This window comes from Bos taurus, chromosome 29 (genome assembly GCF_002263795.3).
Source record: "Bos taurus isolate L1 Dominette 01449 registration number 42190680 breed Hereford chromosome 29, ARS-UCD2.0, whole genome shotgun sequence".
NCBI classification, from domain to species: Eukaryota; Metazoa; Chordata; class Mammalia; order Artiodactyla; family Bovidae; genus Bos; species Bos taurus.
Genome location: NC_037356.1, coordinates 49,539,168 through 49,564,276, shown reverse-complemented (window position 1 = coordinate 49,564,276; position 25,109 = coordinate 49,539,168). Strand labels below are relative to the sequence as shown.

General features: G+C 57.3%; 1 protein-coding gene and 1 long non-coding RNA gene across 9 annotated transcripts; one reads left to right on the top strand and one right to left on the bottom strand.

Moving 5' to 3' along the window:
* Nucleotides 1–198: 198 nt before the first annotated feature.
* On the bottom strand, nt 199–15,047 carry LOC101902793 (uncharacterized). Of its 5 annotated transcripts, none has more exons than XR_009493388.1 (8): nt 14,686–15,047; nt 13,528–14,608; nt 11,276–12,854; nt 11,070–11,103; nt 10,367–10,983; nt 10,148–10,214; nt 8,099–8,191; nt 199–1,836 (listed from the first exon to the last, which is right to left on the bottom strand). It is a non-coding gene; the product is annotated as an uncharacterized lncRNA (long non-coding RNA). The 5 variants fall into 5 exon arrangements; XR_009493387.1 differs by having other exon boundaries at nt 10,367–11,103; nt 11,276–11,376; nt 12,252–12,854; nt 14,686–15,043; XR_003033321.2 differs by having other exon boundaries at nt 10,367–11,103; nt 11,276–11,376; nt 12,645–12,854; nt 14,686–15,042.
* MRPL23 (mitochondrial ribosomal protein L23) lies at nt 15,016–21,532 on the top strand. Of its 4 annotated transcripts, none has more exon segments than NM_001077884.2 (5): nt 15,016–15,049; nt 16,705–16,908; nt 17,652–17,734; nt 18,298–18,371; nt 21,319–21,525. In NM_001077884.2, coding segments are annotated over 3 exon segments (321 nt in total). In that variant the 5' UTR covers nt 15,016–15,049; nt 16,705–16,908; nt 17,652; the 3' UTR covers nt 21,484–21,525.
* Nucleotides 21,533–25,109: the final 3,577 nt, after the last annotated feature.

Below are 25,109 nucleotides of genomic sequence, written 5' to 3'. Positions count from 1 at the left end.
TGAATGTAGCCCCTGTGCTAGCCCGCAGGGCCTTGCTGTCTATCCATTCTCTGTATAATAGTCTTCATCTGCTAACCCCAAACTCACCCTCCATCCCTGCTCCACCTCCCTCCCCCTCGGCAACCAGAAGTCTGTTCTCTTAATTATACTTAATGTCCATGGCCCTAAGGACATGCCTGTGGTAATCAAACCAACAACTTACATTTATCTTCATTTATTGAAGATCAATCCTATATCACATGATTCCTTCTAAAAACTTAGATTAGTTTTTTGTTAATTTAGAAATATTTACACATTTAGTGTGTAAGCACTCGTGCGTGTGTGTATGTTCAGTTCAGTCGCTCTTTGCGACCCCAAGGACTGTGGCCCACCAGGCTCCTAAGTTCTTGGGCTTCTCCAGGCAAGAGTACTGGAGTGGGTAGCCTTTCCCTTCTCCAGGGGGTCTTCCCAACCTAGGGATCAAGCCCAGGTCGCAGGCAGATTCTTTACTGTCTGAGCCACCAGTGAAGCCTATACTGTAAGTCATCTAAATAGAGCTCTTTTACAAATTAATTTTGGTAATAACAAAGGACCCTTTTTATAAGTATACAAAGATGTACGTACATCCAGATAGACACAGACAAAGATCTCATAGTTTTCCTGATTCAATTTAAAAGTTCCCCCTTGTTTTTTTTTCAGTTTTATGTTCTTCTAGGACAGAGTCAGCACGACTGAAGTGACTTAGCAGCAGCAGCTGAGCCAAGGCTACAGTCACAAGCAATGGGGGTTGTGCTTGCATTTCAAGGGCGTGATAAGAGCTCTAACTCCAAGCTTCCTCCCGGGAGCACTTCTGTTCTCTCAGGGTCAGAATCTTGAGAAAGGGATGTTTTACAGAGCTAGCCTTCTTTAACTATAAGTGCAAAAAAAAAAAAAAAAATCCATTTTGAAATATCCAGAGTCCCCATCCAGGCCATTTTAGGGCCAGACAAGGCCTGGCAAGGACGGGATTTGTTCCAGGTATAGAAGCCAGCCAGGGCTCCTGTGGGCGCTGCCCATCTGATGGGAGCTGGTAGCACAATTCCCCACTTCTTTTTTAAAGTTCCATTTTACTATAAAATGGGCCTCCCCGGTGGCTCAGATGGTAAAGAATCCGCCTGCAATGAGGGAGACCCAGGTTGGATGCCTGGGTCAGGAAGACCCCCTGGAGAAGGGCATGGCTACCGACTCCAGTGTTCTCGCCTGGAAAATCCCACGGACAGAGGAGCCTGGCAGGCCACAGTCCATGGGGCTGCAAAGAGTCGGACACGACTCGGGGACTAAGCGCACACCCAGCGAGTCAGCGTGGCCTTGGCCCCCGGAAGGGCGTCTTGTTGAAGGAGGAGCAGCACTGGTGTCCCAGGAAGGGAGGTGCTTCATCTCTGTTTTAACACGGACATGCTCTCCTTCTGGTCAGTGCACCCTGTCCTTGAAAGATTGAAACAGACATCGAGTGGACGTTTGATAGGCCACTGACAGGCTGCTTTCATTAGCATAAAATTCAGGCTAAATCAGAATGAGCGCCTCGCACCCTAGAGGTGAACATTTCTCCCATTATTTTTCAAGTTAAAATTGTACCTGGAAACAGAATACTGGTGAGCCTCATCTGAAGCTGGTGATCAGTCTCAGCACCATCACCAGCGAGAGCCTCAGGCCTCGGGCACCTGGCCATGAAGAGCCCAGAGGACCCAGTGCCACTGAGGCCGTACTCTGGCCCCAAAGTTCAGCCTGGGTCTGACCGTGAAGAAACTGTCCAGCCAATTTGATTGTGAGATCCTCTTCAAGAAAACCGGCCCAGACTCTTCACAGCTGTCACCGATCCTTCAAGGCAAAAAAGAACGAATGAATGACAAGGTCCTACTGCGTAGCACAGGGACCTGTATTCAATACCCTGTGATAAAGATAACGGAAGAGAATATTAAAAAAAAAAAGAATGTGTACGTACGTATAACCGAATCACTGTTATACAGCAGCAATGGACTCAATTTTATAAACCAACCACACGCCCGTGAAAATACGTAAATGATGCACGCTGGGTGCTACAAAATATAGCATTCACACGAGGACGCATACACTTTGTTTGCTGTCTGTAATCTTTTTGCACTTGGGTTTACCATGAACGTGGGTGGAGGAGCAAGGAAATACCATGTGAAAACAACGGTTTCATCACAGCTACTTAAGAGAAGAATGGCTATCTGGCAACGTTATGTTCAATTGTAAACAAACAAGAATGTTATGACACTGGCATCTGAAAAGTTAATAAAGTGACTGAGAAGAGCAACAAAAAAGTGATGACCTCTGCCAGACCAAGAGAGATGAAAAGGCCGGACAAGCGGGGTGCGTGGCCTTGATCGTGTCCGGAATGCTGTAGGCCCCGTGTCGGTGCTGTGATCCGGGGGCGTGATCCAGGAGGGGGGCCCTGTCTCACAAGACTCCTGTCTGCACCTCCCTCTTGGGCTTGGGGAGAGAGGTGTTCGCTGAAGCGTGCTCGCTCATCCTGGGAGAAGGCGTTGGAGGATGAGACCTGGGAGACTCATTTGTCCGCCCCTGGGCAGCTTGCAAAGGCCCACTGGTTTCTGCTGAGTGCACACTCTTGTTGGTAATTACGGAAAATTAGAGCAGCTCCAATCCTCCACCAAGAGGAGGCTTGCTGGGGAGTATCTGTGAGTGGAGTTGACACGGTTGAAACAATGACCCAGAGCTGCATGCATGCCCTGGCAGAGGTTCCCAAACAGTGCTGGGAGCGCTGAGAAAGGCACCAGAGGAAAAACACAGGGCCATGGGACTCCCCAAATGTGGTTCAATACATGGACATAAGTTCCATAGGCCTGCCTGTGAGGAACACACCTCTCAGATGAACGGTCCCCTCTGCAGGGGAGGGCTTCTTTGGTGAGGGGTCACTCAGAGCCCCGGGACCCTTCCTCACGTCCTTCGTCTTTCTTAAGCCAAGTGGTGGGCGGCAGACGCAGGTTCTTCCTACTTTTATTTATGTTTCTGGCAGGTCTTAAATAGTTCATGATCATTAAACATCGGGGGAAGGATCTTTGCTGAAAGTCAATCCTTATTTCTGAGAACAAAACACCAAGCTCAATAAACTATAGAAAATTATAAATAAGCGCTTCCTTTATCTACCCGGGACGGTGGGACGCAGAGGCATCCGCAGCCCAAGACAGGAACCAAACAAGGACGCCTGCTTTCATCATTACTGCTCAGCCCCGCTCCATAAACCGAAGACAATGCAAAAGATGTTAAACGGAAATAAGATGTGCAACTTCTGGAAAGGAGGAGACCAAAATACCACATTCCTAGGAGCCCCGAGAGAGCCAGCGGAAGAGAGCTCAGAATGGATGAGAGAATTCAGGAAAGGCGCCAGATGCAAAATACACATTTTACATTAATATTTTTATGATTTTCTAGCAACCACCAGTTATAAGATGAAGCAGAATTTTAAAAAATGTTATTCTCAAACAAAAAGGAGAGGGGGTGCAAAGAACATAAAAAATACTTTGCTAAAACCTTCTTCAGAAATGTTCAGGATCTGTAGGAAGAAAACAACACACTTTAATGAGAAATAAAAACATGAAGTCTGAAAAAGAGAGAAAGAGAAAACACGCCACGTTCTTGGGTAGGACGTTTGCAAACATCAGATCTTCCCAAATTCATGTATAGGTTCGCCAGATTTCCAACCAAAATTCTGATAGGATTTATTTGGGGGTGAGGGGTGAGCCAGGGGTGGGGAGGGAGTTGGCAAGACAAACCTAAAATTCGCATACAAGGAAAAATAGGCAGGAAGAGCCAAGAAAATTTTGAAAATTAAGAGCAGATTTCAGAAGTGGAGGCAGCATATCTGATGTGTGTGGAGGGCTCCCTGCAGACCAGCAGCCAGGCAGAGCGCCTCGCCTTTGTCTCTGGAAACCCTCACAGGAGCCCCAGGAGGCAAACACTCCCATCACTTGCATTTTCCAGAAGAGCAAACAGGGTTCAGGGTGGGCTGAGCTGATGCCAGGGTCACACGGCAGCAGCAGAGGCGCCAGGCACAGGCCGCGGTGTGCAGCCCCTCGTCTTCTCCTGTAGGTCGCACACGTTATTTCAATTCTACAACATCTATCATCCTGATGACCACGAAACCGTAAGAATCTGGCAGCACCTCCATCAGAGGTTGCAGGATATTTAATCAGGAGGTTGAGAAAAATCAGAAATGTATTCAGGACGAGAAAAAGGATAATGAGATTTTTTTACTCCAGGCCCAAATATACCAAATATCAGAACACAAGCCAGGAGAGTTACAGAAGGTCAGTATGTGAGGGAAAAAAGTTTAAAGTAAAACTAGAGAGAAATATAGGTATGTATTTATCTGCTTTCATCCTGGCAACAGTTTTCTAAGCTTACAAACAATGAAAGTATCGCAGAAGAAAAGACTCAGTAAATTTCATTGCTTAAAAGGTTTGTTTCTGTATATCAAAAAATGCTCATCCAAATTAAAAGGCAGACATTTGCTTCTGGGCAAGATGGAGAAACAAGGACCACGTTTATCCTCCTGCCTGGAGCAACTCTCCAAAGAAAACAACATCATCAAGAAACCATATATGTACACGAAACAGTTTATTTTTCAGGACAGTAAACATCAGACAGTTAAGAACATCGGTCCCTAGGAGATGAGAAGCAAAAGCTTCAGGCTCAGAATTGCTCAACTTGCTTCCTCGAGAGGAAGGGGAAGTGGGGGGAGCCCAGTGGGACCCTTGAACTGATGAGAAAGAGCTGAGGGTCCAGGGAGACCCAGGCAACGAAAGTTCATGGCACAGAGCGCTGGAGAGGAGTGCGTGCGTAGGGAGCCCTGGAGGCCCGCAGAGGGGCCCACTCACACACCCAGTCGGGTAAAGAGCAACACGTGCCTCGGAGGAAATTCTTCAAGGCTTGGAAGAGAACCACCAGGAGGGGCGGGGGCCCATGCCCACTGCTCAGGCAGGGCTGGGAACAGGGTCCGTTCCCACCAACCAGACTCAGAAAATGGACACTTCACGGGGCCTTGGGCACTTGGAAAATTCCTGCATTACCCTGGGGGCAGTTAACCCCGAATGGGGCACTTCCCCAGGCCCACCTTACAAACCCAAAAAAATCCAGACCAGAGAGGATCAGATCATGGCCAGGTGACTTAACTGCTCCCCAGAGCAAAGCTCCAGAACGTTCGTAGGAGTAGAAAGAGGTCCTGCACGAACGAGGGGGAAAACACACAATGTCTGGCATCTGATCAAAAATTAGCAAACAGGCAAAGAAGCAGGAAAAAGCGAGCCATAAGAGGAGGAGAGCCAATCAATCAAAAACAACTGCAAGAAGTCAGCACTGCAAACCCCTTAAAGCCAAAGCAGCAACACAGAAAGGCCGAGCAAAGGAGATAAAATGGAATTCAGAAAACTCTCGATTGACGCAGAAGAGGTAAGAGGGAGAAAAAAAGAGACAGGACCCACAGAACACGGGTGAGAAACGGTGCACTTGCTTCCTTCCGCGGTCAAGCACGTTACGTGCAGCTGGTCTAAACGCCCCAGTTAAGAGGCAGAGATGGTTATACTGGGGTTAAAGAAGGAAGAATCCTCCTGTGTCCTGCCTACAAGAAGCACGGTTTAAGTATAAAGACACACAAAGGTTAAAGGAATCACAGACCTCTGAAATATACATAAAGCTAAACGGGCTGTAACTGGCAGGGTAGACATGCACAGTTACACTCCGAGACTTCAGTACCCCTCTATCAATAATTAATTGGAAATTAATGATTAATTGTTTAGTGCAGAAAAATCAGCAAGAAGTTAGGAGACTAGGGCAGTACTTGACTTGATTGACATTTATAGAGCATGCCATTCAAATACACATTCTTTCCAAGTGCACATGGAACATTTACCAATACAGATCGTGTTCTGGGCCATTAAACAAGGCTTAATAAGTTGAGAAGGATTCAAGTTACATAAATTATATTCTTTGACCATAATGGAATTAAATTTTAAATCAATAACAGGAAAAAGTCTTTGGGAAATTCTCAAACATTTGGAATTTAAATAACACACTTCTAAATAGTCCGTGAGTCAAGGAAAAATCAAAAAGGAAATTAGGAAGGATTCTCAACAGAATGAAAATATAAAGACAGCACATGGGAACTTGTGCAAAACGGTTAGAGCAGGACTCAGGGCGGAATTTCTCCTGCAAAAACGCCTACATGGAAAACAAGCGAGCGCTGAAATCAGTGACCCCAGCTTCTGCCTTAAGAAAAATAGGAAAAGAAATGCAAATCAGCCCAAAGTAAGCATGAGAAAGGAAATAATGCAGACCAGGAAGAAGTTGATGAAACAGAAAACAGAAGAACAATAGAGAAAGCAGGAAAGCCAACCCAGAACTCTGTTGTTTGAGAATACCAATAAAAACTGATAAACCAGATCAGGAAAAGAGAAAAAGTGAGAGATGAAGTGCCCGACATCAGGAACGAGGAGGTGACATCAATACAGAGTGTGAAAGTCGCTCAGCTGTGTCTGACTCTCTGCAACCCCATGGACTGTCAGTCCATGGAATTCTCCAGACCAGAATACTGGAGTGGGTAGTCCTTCCCTTCTCCAGGGGAACTTCCCAACCCAGGGATCGAACCCAGGCCTCCCGAATTGCAGGCAGACGCTCTCCCAGCTGAGCCACCAGGGAAGCCCCAAAAGACTGGAGTGGGTAGCTTATCCCTTCTCCAGGAGCTGAACTGGGGTCTCTGCATTGTAGGTGGATTCTTTACCAACTGAGTTATCAGGGAAGCCCAACAGAGATTGTACAGCTATTCAAAGAATAACCAAGGAAATATTGTGCACAACTTTATGACAATAAACCTAACAAGTGAGATGAAAGTGTCTTTCAAAACAAAATACCAAAGACCAATCAAACAAAGATAATCTGAATGACTCTGTATCTATTAAAGAATTGAAAGTGTAACTTAAAACCTTCCCACAAAGAAAGCTCCAGACCCAGATGGTTTCCCTGGTGGGTTATACCAAATGGCTAAAGAAAAACTAATAGCAATTACATCAATCCTAAAGGAAATCAACTCTGAATATTCATTGGAAGGACTGACGCTGACTCTGAAGCTCCAATACTTTGGCCACCTAATGTGAAGAGCTGACTCACTGGAAAAGACCCTGATGCTGGGAAAATTGAGGGCAGGAGGAGAAGGAAGTGACAGAGGGCGAGATGGTTGGATGGCATCACTGACTCGATGGACATGAGTTTGAGCGTGGAAGGGAAGCCTGATGTGCTGCAGTCCACGGGGTCACAAAGAGTTGGGCACGACTGAGCTACTGAACGACAATGCACAAATTCTACAAAAATCGTCGACTCGTCTATGAGCCAGTGTTGCCTTGATAACCAAAAGCAAAGACAGTGCAAGAAGAGAAAATCACAGGCCACTGTTTCTCATGAACACAGACAGAAAAGTCCCAAACAAAGTTTTACAAACAGAACTCGATATGTGTAAGTCGATACAACATCAAGACCAAGTGTGCTTTACCCCAGCAATGCAGGGCTGGGACAACATTGAAAAGTCAGCCAGTAATTCACCGTTTTAACAAACTGAAAAATAAAACCCATATAATCATCTCAGTAGGTGCAGAAAAAGCATTTGACAAAATTCAACACCCATTCCTGATTTCTTAAAAAAATAAATAAATAAAGCTCTCAGCAAACTTAGGAATACAGGAAAACTTCCTCTGCCCAACAAGCGTGTCTAAGACTGAATGTTTTCTCACTTGAGCCAGGAGCAAGACAAGAGTGTCTTCTCTCACCACTTCCATCCAACTTTGTACTCGAGGTTTTTGCTAGTGCAATCAAGAAAGAAGAAAAAGCCACGTAGGCTGAAGAGCAGGAAGGAGAAACTCCTTAATTCATGGAAAACTTGATTATCCACAGGTGCAGGGCCAATTCAGTGCAGAAGTTACAGCCTTTCCAATAAATCAGATATCCACAAGCAAATGAAGGAAAAAAAAGAGGAGGAGGAGGAGGAGAACTTGGATTTATACCTCATACTACATCCAAAAATTAACTCAAAGTGAATGAATCATAGACCTACATGTAAAACTAGAGCCATAAAAACTCAGGGGAGAATCTCTGTGAATTCAGGCAACGCGAAGGTCTCCTACATTCGATATGGAAAGCATGAGCCCTAAAAAAAAAAAAAAAAAAAGAATGGATAAGTTGAAATGCATCAAGACATTTTAAAATGTGCTCTTCAAAAGGCATTGTAAAGACAATGAAAGCATAAGCCACTTTTTGCGAAGCACACATTTCATAAAGGGCTGATCCAGAGTAGATAACGAACTTTCTGAAAACACAACAGTAAACCAACTTTTGAAAATGGGGAAAACGCAGTCTTAGAAGTGACACTTCACCAAACGAGATAATTGGACGGCAAATCAGGATGTGAAAAGTGCCCGGCACCATCGGTTACCGGGGAAAAGCAAAATGGAGTCACAGGACATCACTCTAGGAGAGAAGCTAAAGTCAAAAGGACTGACCGTCCAAACGGCCAGCAAGGAGGGGCCCCACGTCTCTGTTGGAAGCATAAAGCAACCCAGTCTGGCAGCGGCTCTTTTTCTGTAAAAGTTAAGTGTACATGTGATCTTGTAATCCCACTTCTAGGCATTTCCCCACGAGAAAAGGAAATGTTTGTCCTCACAAAGACTTTCACATGAATGTAAATAGCAGCTTTATTTTTAATTGACAAAAACTGGAAACAAGCCAAATGTCCATCAGCAGATGAACGGATAAACAAAATTCTTTTTGTATCCATACGATGGCAATCAGAAGGAATGTCCCACTGATGCATGAAAAGGCACGGATGAACCTCAAAATAGTCATGTTGGGAGACAGAGGTCAGGCAAGAAAGAGTACATGCTACGTACTTCCATTTATAGAAAACCCTAGAAAATGGATATGGACACAGCCGCTAGTTATTAAGAACTGGGGGTGGGGCACAGCATGGGGGGGTGGGGGGAGAGGCTGCAGGGCCCAGAGGACACTCTTAGAGGTGACGGACGTGCCTGCCATCCTGACGGGGGTGACGGTCTCACGGTGTCTGCACAGGTCAGCACTTGGGACGTTTTAGAACGGGCAGTATACTGCATTGACACGCCGACTACACCTCAACGGAGCTGTCTTTGACTAAATGGCAAATGAGAAAAGCGGGAAAATTTTGGGGCTAAAATGTGACAGACCAGGGGGTGATTGTTGCTGCTCAGTCACTAAGTCGTGTCTGACTCTTTGTGACCCCGTGGACTGTAGCCCGCCAGGTGCCTCTATCTGTGGGACTTCTCAGGCAAGAATACTCGGGTGGGTTGCCATTTCCTTCTCCAGGGGATCTTTCCCGTCCAGGGATTAAACCTGTGTCTCCTGCGTTGGCAGGCAGGTTCTTTACCACTGAGCCACCAGGGAAGCCCCGAGGGGGTAATACAATTAATACATTAAATGCACTTGGAAATCCATAAGGAAAACATTAACACCTTCATTAGTTTGCTAGGTGACCATGACAAAGGCCCATGGCCTGGGCAGCTTCAACAGCAGACATTTATTGTCGTTCTCCTGGAGGCTGAAACCCGAGACCCAGGTGTGGGCAGGGCTGGGTCCTCCTGAAGACTCCCTGCTCTGCCTGCAGATGGCCGCGCTCCCCCGAGTCTTCACGGGGCTGTCCTGCTGCGTCTGTCTGTGTCCTGACCTCTTGTCACAAGGACCCGGGTCCCCCTGCAGCAGGCCCACCCTAGTGACTGCCTTGTCACCTGACTGCTTGGGCAAAGGCCCCGCTCCTAACACAGCTGCGTCCTGAGGTGCTGGGGGTCAGGACCTCCAGAGCCCATCACAGAGCCTCAGAGGGGACCGTGAGCAAATGACGGCGGTGACCGAGTCAGAAACACGGGTGACCCAGCCACACGCCAGAAAGGTGTGCAAAGCAAGTGCGAGTGCAGACAACTGGGGCGTCGAGTCTCCCCACGGCTCCCACCCCCGCTCCCTCCCTGCTGAGGACTCTGGTGCTTGTGTGCAGACCCCAGCGAGAGGCGACCCCTCTACCCTCCAGGAAGCCAGACACCTGGTCCCACAACGGTGCCAGGACCTCCTGGGGACAGACCTGCGGGGCTCAGCGGACGTCCTCCCGCCAGGCCACACCAGTACCTCTCAACATGGACGGCAGACACCTGAGGAAAAAAATTCAAGTTCTCAAGCAAGGCAAGGCAAAATTTTAACATGACATTTTTTTTCCCCTGCCCTTTGGCCTCCCCGCTCCCCTCTGGCGGGCATTATGCATCTGCATTATGCATTAACCAGACCTCCCCAAGGAAAGGAATACCTGCTCAACCATAAAAATCTATTTTTCTTGTCTTGACGTCAACCATGTAACTCTTTAGAAGATAACATTCCTTTCTCCATCCTGTAAGGGGTCATGATGGCCCACCGCTGGCCTCGGACGTGCAGACATCTTTGGTGGACTTTATGAGCAGTGTATCATTTCCCTTAAAGATAGCAACTGGTACAGAACAGACTGGCCAGATGACCGGGGGAGATAGAGGGCCACGCCTAACATTCTGAGCTTAAGGACGTGCTCGTGACCTTATCAACGCCCCTCGTTATATTATGTGTATTCGGCCCATTTTACAAGACGATTGTTTCTTTGATCAAAAAGAACGCGATTGAGCCTCAGATAAAATGAATGACGACTACAGACGACTTGAAAGGATTGACCAGACGGACAGTTCAGTCAGATCAGTCACTGTATCCGAGGAAAACTCTAGGGGCAGGAAGAAGCGGCGAGAGCGGCCCGTTTCCCAGCCCCATGACAGAGGAGTCAGACTGGGGGTCCCGAGGCCTGGGGTAACAGGGTCCGGTCCAGTCACATAACCCGAGCCACCCGTCACGGAAATCCTCGCCACGGAACAGGCTGGTCACGCGGCGCCCTCGGAGACTTGACTGAAGTGAAGACGGAAGAGGAAGGGATTGTAAAATAAGGAATGTTGCCCACCATCCAGTTCTACAGGAATGAAGTCATCACCCACCACCGGCGCTGGCCAGCAACACGCCCTGCAGGAGCTGAGGACAAAGGGCAGGATGAGGCACCCTGGGAAAGCTGGCAGGACTGGCCTGCAGACCGCGCTCCAGGAGAACATGCTGTAAACCCGGCTTCCTGCATCTCCTCATGCCTAGAAAGGCACGAGAACCATTGCAAACATCTTCCACGAGACGTGTGCTCGACTGCACGTACCTCCATCGGAGGGTACTGGGCTCCGCCTCCCTCTTCAGAATGGCCCTCGGAACTTTCTGGAACATTCGGAGTCTCCCAGGTTACAAGACCAGGCCGTGATGCTGAGATTCATGAGACCCGTATGTCTGGTGTTGCCCCCAGCCCCCGGCCCACACCTCCCTGCCCTGAAGCCCCCAGCAGTGAGATCCACGACAGCATCACTGGTCACAGCGCCTGCTGTCTTCTCCCCAGCTCCTGAAACTCCCGAGAGTCGTGAAGCAGACATGGGTGCCTAGTCGTTTATGCTCATAGCAAGTCCCTTTTCTGTGCTGCTGGGGTGACGTTCACAGGGAAGCTTTGGGAAAAGACCCAGGGAAGGGAGCTGACAGCAGGAGAGCCTACCCTGAGTCGGGAGTGACTCCAGGACCCCCACCGCCTCGAGGAGGCGAGACAGGCCGGAGGGTGAGCGCACGGTCAGTGGCCAGTGATTTACTCATTTGTATTCTGTGATGAAGCCCCCCTCCCCGACCCCAGGAGGGAGAGACCCTCTCGGCCTCGGGGCCTGTGAACCTGGGGAGACCTGCGGGCCCAGGGCTCGCCCCTCCACCCCACCCTCTGCCTGTGTCACGTGACTGGGGGCCTTCGCACGCAGCCTCTGCGTGCCCTGGGAATGCCGGCTCCTCCGTGAGGCTCTCTGACGGCCTCCTGTAAAACCACAGCCCCCTCCCACCTCTGCCCCCCTGCTCCCCGCACCTTCCCCAGCCGGTCCAGTGCGTCTCACTCTTGCATCTTTTTCAGGCACTGTGGTTCTCAGCAGCAGCCCCAAGGCACTTCCAGGCTCGTCTTATCTTTCCACCCCACCGCCGCACCGCCCAACTTGGAGCCCTCCAGGGACGCCCACTACTCTCAGGAAGAAGCCCCCGCTCCCCAGTATGGCGTGCAAAGCACAGCGGGCAGGCTGCCCCCTGGGAGGGCTCCTGCCCACCCTCTTCCTCACCTGCCTGTGGGGGTGCCTCCTCCCCTGGGCCACTGCTGGGCCTCCCTGGCACCAAGCTCTGGAGTTGGGGGGCCCATGTCAGGATGTCAGATCTAACACAGGAAAATGTTTGCCTAAAATAAAAGAACTATGTCCCTACACATCTGTAAGGCCCAAACCGAAACACTAACACCAGCAGATACCGCCTCGTGGCTGGTGGGAGCGTGAGGCGGCGTCCTACGACTCGGCACACACACCCACCCCGGTTCAGCCACCGCGATCCTTGGTTCCTAACCCCAAAGAGCTGAAAACTTCAGACCATGCAAAAACCTGCTCCTGGATGAGTCCGGCAGCTTATTCATCATGGCCAACATGGGGAAGCCTCAAGATGCCCCTCAGTGGGGGAGTGGGTACCTTTCCGCAGTACATCAGGTGATGGTGTATCAAGTCAGTTCTGTTCAGCCGCTCAGTCGTGTCCGACTCTTTGCGACCCCATGGACTGCAGCACGCCGGGCCTCCCTGTCCATCACCAACTCACGGAGTTTACTCAAACTCACGTCCATCGAGTCGGTGATGCCATCCAGCCATCTCATCCTCGGTCGTCTGATGCAGTGTCATTCAGCTCTAAAGGAAAAGGCACGGAGAAACCGTGAAGAGATGCAGAGGAAGCGTAAATGCAAGAGAGAGAGGCCAGTCTGCAAAGGCTACCACGTGGGGCCCTAACTGGAGGACAGCCTGGCAAAGCAGACCCACGGAGACAGCAGGACAACCCACGGCTGCGGGGGTCAGGAGCGTGGTGGACAGGAGCCGCTCCGCGGGTTTTCTGGGCAACAACTCTCCCCCTAGGTGCTGGCACATGGACACATGTCACTGAACATCTGGCAAAACCTGTAGAATGCCCACCAAGAGTGAACCTCCAAGCCAACTATGGACTTTAGCTAATAACAATATATTAGCATTGCTCCATCGGCTGCCACATGCGTGTCACGTTAGTGTAAGTGTTAATGCTATGGGAGAAGCTGAGTGTATGGGAATCCTTTGGACTTTCTCAGCAATTTCCCTATAAACTTAAAATCTTTCTTTAAAGACGCTATTAAAAAACAATAAAGACAGTTGTTTATCTGAGCTTTGAATTTAATTGGCATCCTCTCCTCTGTTTGGCAGACTCAGCCCCCGAAGCTGTGTGTTGCTCAGGAAGGGGGGGAGGTGATGACCCAGGCTGGGGGAAGGGTGGGGGGGAGCGGGGTGGGAGGCCACCCACCGGCTTCCCGGGCTGTGGGGGTCGAGACTCACCCACCTCACACTCACAGGTCCCAGGCCGGAATGGGAAGAATCCAGCTGGCAGACAATCAGAGAAGGGGTCTAGTGTTGTGGGGTCCGCACCGTTGAGACCCCATCGAGGACCTCCACGCTCTCAGCCTGACTGATCAGAGTGTCGCCTACCAAGGTCCAGCAGGACGCCGACCCATGCCGCCTCCCATCCGCGTGTTCTAGCCACGTTAGGAGCGACATGGAGGCTTCTGGGTTGGCACATGGCTGCTTAGTGAAAGCTTTACAAATGAAACAGAAAGTTCCCCGGCCTCCAGGTTGGGGGACCCCCGTCCTCCAGCTCCCGCCCTCTCCCCACCTCCGGGGCCCTGCCACAGTCACCATCAGCCTCGCTGGGCCCTGGCTGCGGCCCTCCCCTGCCCTCCCCCGCAGGCACGCCGCCCCCCCACTCACAGCTGAGCCCTCCAGCAGCAGCGCCCACCATCAGTCTCTTCATCCTAGAAGAGCCCACTTAGGGTCTCCAGCACCAAGCATGAGAGTGAGGGGGGGCCCTCCAGGCCCTTCCCGCCCCGGGGCCCCCAGGAGCAGCCCCTGTGCCCTCCCAGGCTCCCCTGCTCTTGCCTCCTTGCCGTCCCGCCCCCAGCCTGGAGCCCCACTCCCCCCGGGTCTGCCCGTACATGGGGGTGGGGGGAGCAACAGAGGGTCTCTGATCCCGCTCTGTGACGGGGCCCCAGTGAGGGCTGTGCCAAGGCTGGAAGCAGGGCGGGCCAGCTGCGGCCTGGAGAAGCCAACGGCCTTAGGGAGGCTGGGGGGGGCGGGCAGGCATGGCTGAGGGTCCCTGGCGGTCGTCTCAGGGCATGAGAAGTTGGCCATGGGGTGGAAGGACTGGGCTGGGGCAGTAGAGTTCCAGGACAGAGGGAGGCAGCCACAGGGGCCAGGTGGAGAGAGGTGGTGGTTTAGCCGCTCAGTGGTGTCTGGCTCTTTCCACCCCATGGACTGTAGCCCACCAGGCTCCTCTGTCCGTGGGATTCTCCCGGCAAGAACACTGGAGTGGTTGCCATTTTCTTCTCCAAGGGATCTTCCCAACTGAGGGATTGAACCTGGGTCTCCTGTAGTGGCAGGCGGATCCCTTACTGACTGGGGCCTCCCACGAATTCACACCTTCCCCACTCCCCGAGTCTCCCACCTGGGCCACCAGCTGGAAGGGTGGCAGGCTCTGGGTGGTGAGTGGCCAGCAGGGTCCCTGGGCACTAGGCTGGAGTCTTGGGGGCATCCGTGGCGGTATCCGTGGTGGCCCACTGGTGCGCTGGGCTCCGGAGCGGAGGGAGGGCGTATGGGCCTGGTGGCACGAGGGTGTGCTGCGGGGCACAAGTAGGGCGCTGAGTGTGCAGGGCTTGGGGCCCAGGTGGGGCCCAGGTGGGGCCCAGGTGTGCGGGCGGCGCGCGTCCTCCCGGGCGCCAGGGGGCGCTGCGCCGGGGGGCGGGCCCGGCCTGGGCCCGCCCCTCCTTCCGCCCGCGGCCCCGGAAGCGGGCGATGGCGCGGAACGTGCTGTGAGTGGGGGTCCCGGCGCGCGGGGTCGGGGGCGTGGCCGCCCCCAGGCTGGGCTCGGGGCCCCGGGCCGCGGACTCGGGACCCGGGGCCCAGGCGGGACGCGCGGCGTCTGGGCGCCCGTGGGGCGGGGCGGGCCCGGGCGGGGGTCGTTGCGGGGCCCGCGTGGCCCGGGCCTCCCCCGGAGTCGAGCCTGGCCTTCGGCGAAGGCGGGCGGGAGGTCGGTGCGGCCGGTCCGCGCCAGCCTCGGGCCTCGGGCCCCGCGGGCTGCGCGCGCCCCCCGCCCCGGCAGCTCCCCAGGGGCCCGGAGCGTGGCCCCTGCAGTGCACGCGGCCGGTCACCAGGGGGAAGAGGCGAGCCCGGTGGCCACTCGCCGGCCCGGCCCCCACGAGGACAGGGCGAGGCTCGGTCGTGGGCCGGCCCGCCCGCCCCGCGCCCGACGCTCTGCCGTCGGGAGGTGCTGCTGCTGGTGTCCCGGCAGCTGCCACGTGCGACGGGGTCACGAGGAGACCCCAGTAAACGTCAGCTGGCACTCAGCTCAGCGCTGGTCTGCTTGCGAGCGTCCCGGCCTGTGTCAGGGCCCCCAGCCCCTGCCACCCTCAGGATGCCCCACCCAGGACCTCGGCCCCTGGCCCGGTCCTACTCCCCAGAGTTGTAAGGCCCAGAGGCATCATGGGACTTGGCTTCACTGGGCCCCCCTTCCCTTGTGCTCGCTGCTCCCCCAGATCAGAGGTCGTGTGCCATGCTGCAAACTGGTCACCAGGACCCTTGATGGCATCGTCAGCCCCTGTGCCCACCCTCCACCGAAACACCTCTCCTGGGCTCCCACTGGACCCCTGATCCCTCACAGGCCCTGCCAACCTTGGGCCCCCACCTCCTTGGACCATGAGCCCCGAGGCCTGGTTGGGTCCAGTTGGCAGTGTGGCCTCCTCGCCCACCAGGCCCATGGGGGCGTAGGTCCAGTTGGAATGGGTGGGGTGGAGCCCAAGTGGTGGCTGCCCATGCATTCTAGATGTCTCTGCCCCCCTTTGGGGGTTTGAGGGGTGAGGGAGGTGGGCAGTGAGCGTGACCGCTGACCTGTACACACTGCTCGCCTGAGCCCCTTATCTTGTTTTCCCTTTGTTTGTTCGCCCTTTATCGTTTGATCTTCACTCTTGTCAAGGATGAGCTGGCGCTTCCAGCACAGGGGGAGCAGGGGCGGGGGTGGAGGTGGCCCTGTCCTTGTCCTCTCACCGGGGCTGAGCCAGTGCGGATTAAGCTGGTTCTGACTGATCCCACCTCACCTGAGCGGAAGGGAGCTGGGGGCCCGTTCCGGGGGGACAGCCATGCGGGGGCCGAGTGCCTGTGCGGCTGGCACTTTGAACAAACACGTGACTCTGAGCCTTTTGACAGGGCAGGGTGGGCACGTCGTCTGTTCGTGAATCATTCACTGGTTCTTTCCAAAGGCCGACCTCGAGGGTCAACAGGCCACACTGCCCTGGGGACGGGACTGGCTGCCCCACACCGGGTGAGGGGAGGGCTGACCTGAGGGTGACTGCCCCCTTGGCTCTTCAGCCCCGTGGGCGTGATGACCTGTGGAGCCTGTCGGGGCGTCCCGGGAGCCTCGTGTTCTGGGCGTTTGACATGACCCCTCTCCACCCCCCCCTCCCCTTTGCAGGTACCCTCTGTACCAGCTGGGCAACCCCCAGCTCCGGGTTTTCCGCACCAACTTCTTCATCCAGCTGGTGCGGCCCGGCACGGCCCAGCCCGAGGATACCGTGCAGTTCCGGATCCCCATGGAGTAAGCCTCCCCCGCCCCAGAGGGATTCAGGCCGAGGGGCCCACGACTCTGGAGGTGCTGCTGAATCCCGCTCACAGCAAGGTTCTTCCCACCACAAAAACTCTACAGGCAGCCCTGCACCAAGGCCTGGTGTATGCAGAGCCTCGGGCAAGGGTGCCTTGGGCTCCTCGCCACCCTGGGGAAGTCCAGCCTCGGAGACCCAGCTTCTTTCCTTGCATCGGCCTGGCTGCCTTTCCCAGGAGGCTGGGCTCTGACCCCGGCTCCCAAAGCCTCCGCCCTTGGGTGGGTGCTTCACAGAGGCCCCCGTTGCTGAGGAGACACAGATTCTCTGCACCCCACGCTGAGGCCTCGGGGCTCTGGCCTCAGCTCGAGCCTCCATGGGAGCTGAGGGTCATGCCGTCTGCCTCGGAGGCCAGGGCAGGAGAGGCTGGGCCCTGTCGGGCAGAGGGGACAGCACCGCCACCGCCTTGGCCATCCTTTCCGGGAGATGCCTGCGGGGGGGGTGGGGGGTGGGTGCCGTGGACAGGGTGGCAGCTGTGGAGTGGGTGGCTCCCGGCAGCCAGAGGGCACTCGCAGACCGTCCCTCCCCTCCGCTCGTCAGCTTGGCCCCCAGGCAGGGCAACAGGACTGAGTCCTGGGGGCTGGTCCCCTGTCACCCCCACGTCGCTGCATCCAGACGCCTCTGCAGGGTCAGCAGGGCCCGGCCCCAGCCCCGGCACCCCTGGCCAGCTCCCGCCCGGTGTCTGCACTCAGCAGCTACGCTGCCCGGCAGGCTGCTTCCTTCTCCACCCTGCTCAGAGCCCCCCTCTTTCCCTCCTGCCCAGGATGACCAGAGTGGACCTCAGGAACTACCTCGAGCGCGTCTACAATGTGCCGGTGGCCGCCGTGCGGACGAGGGTGCAGCACGGTGGGTCCCGGGCCGGGGCTTCCGCCCCGAGCTCAGCAGGGAGGCTGCCAGCCTCGCTGGCCTGGCCCCCGTCAGCCCCTCTAGCACGTGGTCCTCTGCACGTGAGGAAACAGGCCCGCCGGGGGAGAGTGGGCCTCCTTCCCGGGGCTGGGACTCGGAGGCCTGGTTCCCGCTCAATTCTCAGAGCAGGGCCCCCGCCTGACGCCCCCACACTGGCGTCGGTCCGCGAAGTGCTCATGTTACTCTGCTGGGCTTTCTCATTCCTTCCTGTTGACCCCTGCTTCCCAGCCCCTGGTTGCCTAGTTGTAAATATGACGACCCTCTGTCGAAGGGAGGTCAGGCTGCAAGAGCCTCCATGACACCGAGGGAAAGCCGGCTCTCCGGTTGTCTTAGGCCCGTTTGGGTTTGCACCGAGCAAAGGCTGGTGCCCACAGGCGTGCGCCTGCTGCCCTCAGAAGTGGGTGCCCACGTGTGTCCCTCTTTCTAGAAAGCGGGTTCCTGGGGTAGTGGGCTGAGAGCTGCTTGCTGGGAGTGAAGGCTTCTGTCTCTCCCGCTTCCGACAGGTTCCAACAGGAGGAGGGATCACAGGAACGTCAGGATAAAGCAGCCAGACTATAAGGTGGCCTACGTGCAGCTGGTGAGCACCCAGCCGCGCCGTGCCCCGGGCGGGCGGAGCCCGAGGCCCAGGCTGGCCCTTGGTTCTGACCTGCACGGAGCCCCTGGAGGAGCTGGGGTGCAGTTCAGCTGGGGTGGCGGGGGCCGGGCGGGCTCTGGGGAACTTCTCGGGGGCCAGCTGAGAATGTGCTGAGGGCAGAAGCAGGCTCCCTGGCCTGGGGGTCGGCTCAGACAGTAACCAGCGTCCAGGCCAGGGAGCGGTCGGTGCCTGGGGTGGAGGTGGCTGCAGGGGCCCCCGTCTCCGGGGCAGACCGCGTGGGGAGTCCTGGTCCTGACTGACCCCCTCTCCCCTGGACTGGACTGTGGGGTCTGCCTTCCCCGACCCCGGCCAGGGTCTTGTATGGTCTCCTGCCTGGCAGGGGGAGGGAACGGGGTCCAGCACCCAGCTCAGCCTTTGCTGACTGAAACCCCGAGCTGGTGAGACTAAGACCCACGTTTCCAAAGCCCCTCTCCGCCCTTCCTGCCGGTCTGAGCTGCCCCTAGACAGAGAGCCCCTGGAGTCAGGATCTGCAGCCTTGGCCGCCGGCACCGAGGCACACGGGCTCCAGGTGGGATCCCTCTGATGGGGCAGGTGACCTTGGACCCGCGCACGGAGGGCTAGCTGCCGCCTGAAACCCTGGCGTGGGTGGGGTGGGGGCAGGGGTCTGCCAACCCCTTCCGTTTCCCTGTGAGCGGCCTGGTCGGGCGGGCGGCGCGGGCCGGCCGCTAGGTGGCAGTGGTGGTGCTATGAAAACGCCTCCGCCCAGGGCCCTGTTTCGGGCCTTAGGAGGCAGTTGGTGAAAGACCCAGTTAGCATGGCAGCTTTTCTGAAAACCAGTCACAGTTGTTCTAAACGGGGCCCCCGTAATTATTTGGCCTAATATTTGCCGTGCATAAAATCAGCCAATCCAGGCCGGGAGAGCAGCCGTTGGCCTTATAAAGACGCCTGTGTCCTCTGCGTTCAGCCGGGCCATCTGTCTTTGTCATGGCAGCCGGTTGACACCCCATATGTCGGCATTCGCCACGAGGCCCTTGAGCGGGGGCTATAGTTACAAGTGGCTTTTGAGTCATCCGAGCCCCAGCGTTCCCGGCCCCACCTCGCTCTGGAAGCCGAGCCGCGTATCTGCAGCTGCCACCCGGCCGCCTTTCTTCCCTGTGAAATCCCAGCGCGTCCCCACCGGGCACGCTTCCCTCTGCTCCAAAATTAAATTCGTAACGGACTCCCTCCCTGCTGACTCCAGCAGATCTCTGCCTGGAAACCGGCCGGGAGGTTGGGCCCTCACCCCCTGAAGGGCTCCCTTTTCTGTCCCCCACGGGTGCTTGGAGGCCTCCCTCCTAGCCCCTCATCAGAGCTGATGGTGGAGCATGCCGAGCGTCGGCCAAAAGGACGAGTGAAGTCCCCAGACTCGTGTGGGGTTGGTTGCTTTGAGAAAGCTGGTGTCACAGAGTGAGGGTCCCAGAGTTCCCCCCACAACCCAATAAATGTCTTTCTGGTGGAGAGTTGGGGAGCTGGCGAGCCTGGGTCACCCCATAGCAAGGAGCCTCGGCCCCCAGCTGCAGCTGCAGCCTGCCAGGGACAGAGGCTGCGTGTTCTTGGAGACCCCTGTTTTGTAAAGAAATCTGGATTTGGCCCCCACCCCCTCCTATGCTTTTCTGCTCATCAGCTTCACGAGGGTGGAGAGTGTTATTTCTGAAAGCACAGGGTGACCTTCTCTAGGCAGGGAGCCCCGTCGCGGGGAGAGGCGGTGGGGGACTCTCCGTGGCGCCCTCCATCCCTCCCAGGCTGTTGCGGATTGCCGTCTTTGTATTTATAGTTAAAAATGTCACTTTGGGTTCCCCACCTCAGAAAACTAGCAGCATCACCTCGGTATATTAAACATAAATCCCCCATTCTGGGCAAGCAGCCCTGCATGTAAACTGTTGCCCTTTGGTATTTTAAAGAAGAAGAAAGAGAGTCTTGAAGTGTGTAAGCGACCCCTCCTGCAGGCGGGCTACCGCGCGCACAGGCGCGGCCTTTCATGGCTCAAGGCCTGCGCTCGCCGCGTGAGCGGGCTTTGTGAACACCCCACTCTCGGGGCCGGCGCTGTGGGCTGCTGCAGATCACGCTTGGCCGCCTGCCCGAATCCAAACTTCTTCACAAAACAAGGGTCTCCAAGAACCAAGTTCACTTCACTGATTTTACTTATTAAAATTTTCCAGATCCGGGTGCCGGCCCCCCATCCCTCTCTGCCCGTCCAGAGGTGGACGGTGTGGCACAGGGAATATCGCTGGGGTCCCCCCCAATCTTTGGAGCCGCTTTGCTACATGCCATGTGCGGAGGTGGCCCCTCACTTCCCGCCATTGGGGTCCCCTCCTCTCCCCGGCCCCCTGAAGGGCGGGGCTGGTGTACCCCGGCCGTGTGTTGGGGTCCAGGCTGGGACTTAGCTGGCCCTCCTGTATTCTGAACTTTCAGTGAAAGATGTAAAACCAGTTAATTTGCAAAGCCGGTCTTGATTTGTGGACTACTTGGCACGTACGTTTCATTGTATATTACATGTCTTTTGTTTGCCGAGCTGAGCCGGGAGGGGTCTTAGTCTTTAACGTGGGTGAAAGCCTGTAGGTGCTTCGGATAGGAAATGTTCCGGGGAGGCAGCAGACGCGAGTCGTGCCCGTTTTCCTTGCCCCCTTGCCTGCAACCTGGCCTGGCAGCTCCTGCCGGGAGTAGGGGCTTTGCTGGACTCCCCCAGTGCAGACACTCCTCCAGAGCCAGCCTCAGTGAGAAAGGGCCTGTCACAGCAGTGGCTTCCGCTGCCGAAGGCCGAGGCCTGGCCCGTGTACCTGTCTTCTGGCTGTGCGTCTGTCCTGCAGGCGTGGGGCGGGCAGTTTAGTCTCCCCGTGGATGGGACCTCCCCGCGGGGGTCCCTGGCTGAGCCCGTGTGTTTTCTCCCCAGGCACACGGGCAGACCTTCACATTCCCAGATCTGTTTCCCAAGGGGAAGCGGCCCGGCGGCAGCTCCGCGGACGAGGACCTCCGGGACCAGGTGCTGGAGGAGCAGCAGCAACGTCAGAGCCCCGACCCGCGGCGCGGGGGTGTCCCCAGCTGGTTCGGCCTGTGACGGGAGCCAGCCATCACGCTCAAATAAAGTGCGGCTTGTGGAGACGGTTCGGGCCTGTGTGCTCCGTGCTCTGCCCCCGCCCCGCGTAGGGACCCGCCGTGTGTGCAGGCCTGTGTCCTCCTGCAGGCCCCGGGACGAGCCAGGCTGGCCCTGAACTGCCCCCCGCAACCCCCAGCGGCAGGGAGGCCGCCTGCCCCGGGCCCTGAAGTCACCCTGAGCCACTCCATTTAAAAAGCCTGTGTTCATGCCGTTTGGTGGTGGGGGATTAGAAAGTGAGTGTTGAGGGCAAGGGTCTGGGTGACGGGAGGGAGCCCGCCTGGCTGGGGGGTCCCATGGGACACAGTCGGGGGTCTTGGCGTGGAGGGCGGGGTTCCAGAGGAAGCAGAGCTGAGTCCAGAGCAAGGCGGGTCCCCGGCAGGAAGCAGACCCCGCTGGGTAGGTGGCTGTGGCCGAGGGCTCCCGGATGGGAAGTGGTCAGCACCCAGGGGCAGGCAGGAAAGGAGGGGTTCTGGGGACCGTGGGGCGGAGGGCAGAGGCGGCCGGGCCTCCAGGAGCCTGGTGCCCAGGAGCTGCCCACGGCATGGTGTCTCCTGGAACCAGGCTGCCGCTGGAAGCCGCCTCGAGTGCCCCCGGGGGGTCAGCTGGGCCTGGCTCTGAGTGTCCGCGGGCCTGGGGGTCTGGGAGATGAGCGGGAAGGCATCGCGGGTGCTCTGGGAATCAGGTTGTGTTCTCCCCGGGTTGGGGGGTGGGCAAAAGCCACAAGGGCTCGGGGACCACCCCCTGTGCGGCTTCCCGGGTCCCCAAAGCCCGTCCTGGGGCTGGGCCGTTCCCTCCGTGGGGAAGACAGTGGGGAGCCAGCCCGTCGGCCTCCCCCGCCCCGAGGGACCCCGGAGGCATCACGTGGGCCTTTGAAGCTCCCCTCGCCCGAGGCTGAAGGCCCGGGCAAGCTGCAGCCTTCATCGCTGATTTAACGTGGTGGGGAGTCGGGAGGGGGCCGAGCGCGGAGGCAGCGGCGCTTTCCTGAGAGATAATTCATGGGGCCCCGCGGCCCCGAGGACCCCGACTCAAGGCCAGGGGAGGAAGCCCATCCTTCATCCGCTGCACGTCCAGAGCCGGCGGCCCCCGGATGCGGGCCCCCAGACCCCCCCCGCCCGGCGGCCCGCCGCCGCGCTTGCGGGGGCCCCCACATCCCCCAGGGCCCGGCATCGGCAGGTCACGGCCACGGAGGAGGGGGCCGCCCCCCACCCCCAGTCTCCTCGGCACCCCCAGGACTGGCGGGTGGGATGGCGTGACCACGGGCCCGCTGGGACAGAGGCGGGAGGGAGGCAGGCAGGGCGCGGGTGGCCAGGCAGGAGTGGGGGTTGCCTTGCAGGCCGCGCAGGAACAGGAAGCCAGTGGGCCTTCGGCCGGGGGGCTGCCCGCCCCATCCCCCGTCACGGAGCCTGGAGAAGGGGCTGTGTGACCCCCCCGCCCCTCGCCGGCTGCAGGCTGGAGGCTGACCGAGACAGCCGGCGCCTCGGGAGGCCCTGCCCCAGGATGCGGGCCCCATGCTGCCTTCTCCGAGACCCCGGCTCCCACTTCCCCCCACAGCTGGGAGACAGCAATGCTGCAGACTGCAGGCCCTGCAGCTTGTTCCCCTCTGCTCCCCACACACAGGGCCTGCGGGGGTCTCAGGAGCCCCTGGGCTGGGCCTGCTGGGGCCTCTGCTGGTCAGCCTCGTGGGGGGGGTGTCCGCGTCAGCAGTGGACCTGGACTCCCTTCCCTGTGGAGACAGCCCTGCTGGGAGCACCCTGGGCCGACGCTCAGGGAGAGCCCTTCACGCTGCCCCCCAAGACCCCATCTACTGTGTGACCGCACAAGCCCGCGAAGGGAGGGGCTGGGGGCGGGGGCTGGGGCAGCCACTTTCTCGGCACCTCGGGCAGTGCTGGGTCCTGCCTGGAGTCCGCGGGCCTCTGCCGCTGAGTTACGGCTGCAGCAAGCCTGGCCCGTGGCCCCCCGGGATGCATCCCAGACCCCCCAGCAGCTCCAGGTGAGGCCCGCCCGCCAGGCAAGGCTGCCAGGATGGAGCGGAAACCCATCTGGCGGCAGCCCCTCCGCCAGCGTCTGGTTTTCCTCTCCCAGGGCCAGGGTCCCCCAGGGGCTGCCCCACACTGTCCTCACCCCACGCACGTGGCGGGAGTCGCCCGCTGCAGGTGCCCGCCGCTTGGCTGGCCCCTCACTGCTCCTCCTGCCACTGGGACCCCTGCCTGAGTCCAAGGAAGCCTGCCTGTTGGAGGCTCTGTCCACTGTGCTCTGGGTGGGCTCCCTGGCCGCCCCGCCGGGGGGCCCAGGACAGGGACACAGCCGTTGCCCTTGCCTGCCCCCCCCCGACTCCGCGCCCCCCCTGCCCCCTGCCAGGCCTTAAAACACAGAGGGGACTAAAGAAATCAGATCAGGGGCCTCGGTGGGCCTCTGGCGGGGTCCCCCCCTCCCGACTTCCGTGTAATTCTGAGCTCCATGCACAAAGGCCTGAGTGTGTGTGCTCCCTGGCCGGTCAGCCGCCCAGTTCTGCACGTCGGCTAGGCCACCCAGGAGAGCCCGGCCTGGGGTCCGGGTGGGCCCCGCCTCCTCGGCCCCCAGCCACGGTTTTCACTGCGGATGGCGGCTGTGGCTCCTGCCCCCCAGCTGCGAAGACCAGGCCTCCCCCTCCTCATATCACGCAGGAAGGAAGAGCCCACCAGGGTTGTTTTGTGCTTCCAACAGCTTTATGGAGGTGCGGTTCGAGTCCTACAATCCTCCCCTCCACGGAGTGTTCAGGCGGGGGTGTCTCCATGGCTGACATCACTTTGAGCAGTTTGGTGTCACCCACAGAGCAGCCCTGCACCCGCCCCGGCCCCTGCCAACACGAGTCTGTTTTCTGTCTCTGGACCTGCCTGTCTGGACATGGCATGGCCGTGGAGTCCCGGCGGGTATGATCTCCTGTGTCTGGCTTCTGTCACTCACCGTCACGCCCTGCAGGTCCACCCAGGCTGGGAGGTATCAGGGCTTCCTTCCTCTTTGAGCTTGAGGGACACTCCGCTGCGTGCGGGAGTGGACTTCACATGTCCTGTTTGCCCATGGGTGCTCGGCGTGCGTGTTCTCCCCGCTCGGGGGGTGGGAGCTTAGCCTGGAATGTTTCACGGCAGGCCGGGCCTGTCTCACCACCACCCAGGTTATTTATCAGCCTCTGAAAGTCCCCGAAGGCTGTGGGGAGAGGGGCTGAGTCCGCGGCTGGCTGCAGAGGCCTGGATGGGGTTTTCACCCCAGCTCACCACCTCCGGGGCCTGGGAGCTCCACTGGGCCAGGGGCAGGGTCGGGGGGCTGGCCTGGGGAGGGGGCTTCCAGCCATCCCCGGGCCGGCATTCCCGGGCCCCTCTCCCTGCCTGCAGTGCCACACCCCGGGTGCAGACCACACTTGGCTCCGGCCCTCGGAAGGCCTGCCAGCCCCACGTGTGCTCCGGCCCTTTTCTCCTGCCTTAGCTTCGTAACCCACGCCGAGTCCCGTCCTGACAAAGGTGCCCACCTCCCCCCAGAGCCACGCTGGCTCTCCCTGCGTGTCCTGCCATCCTCAGGGTGCTCCCACCCCGGGCAGTTCCTCCACTTCGCCC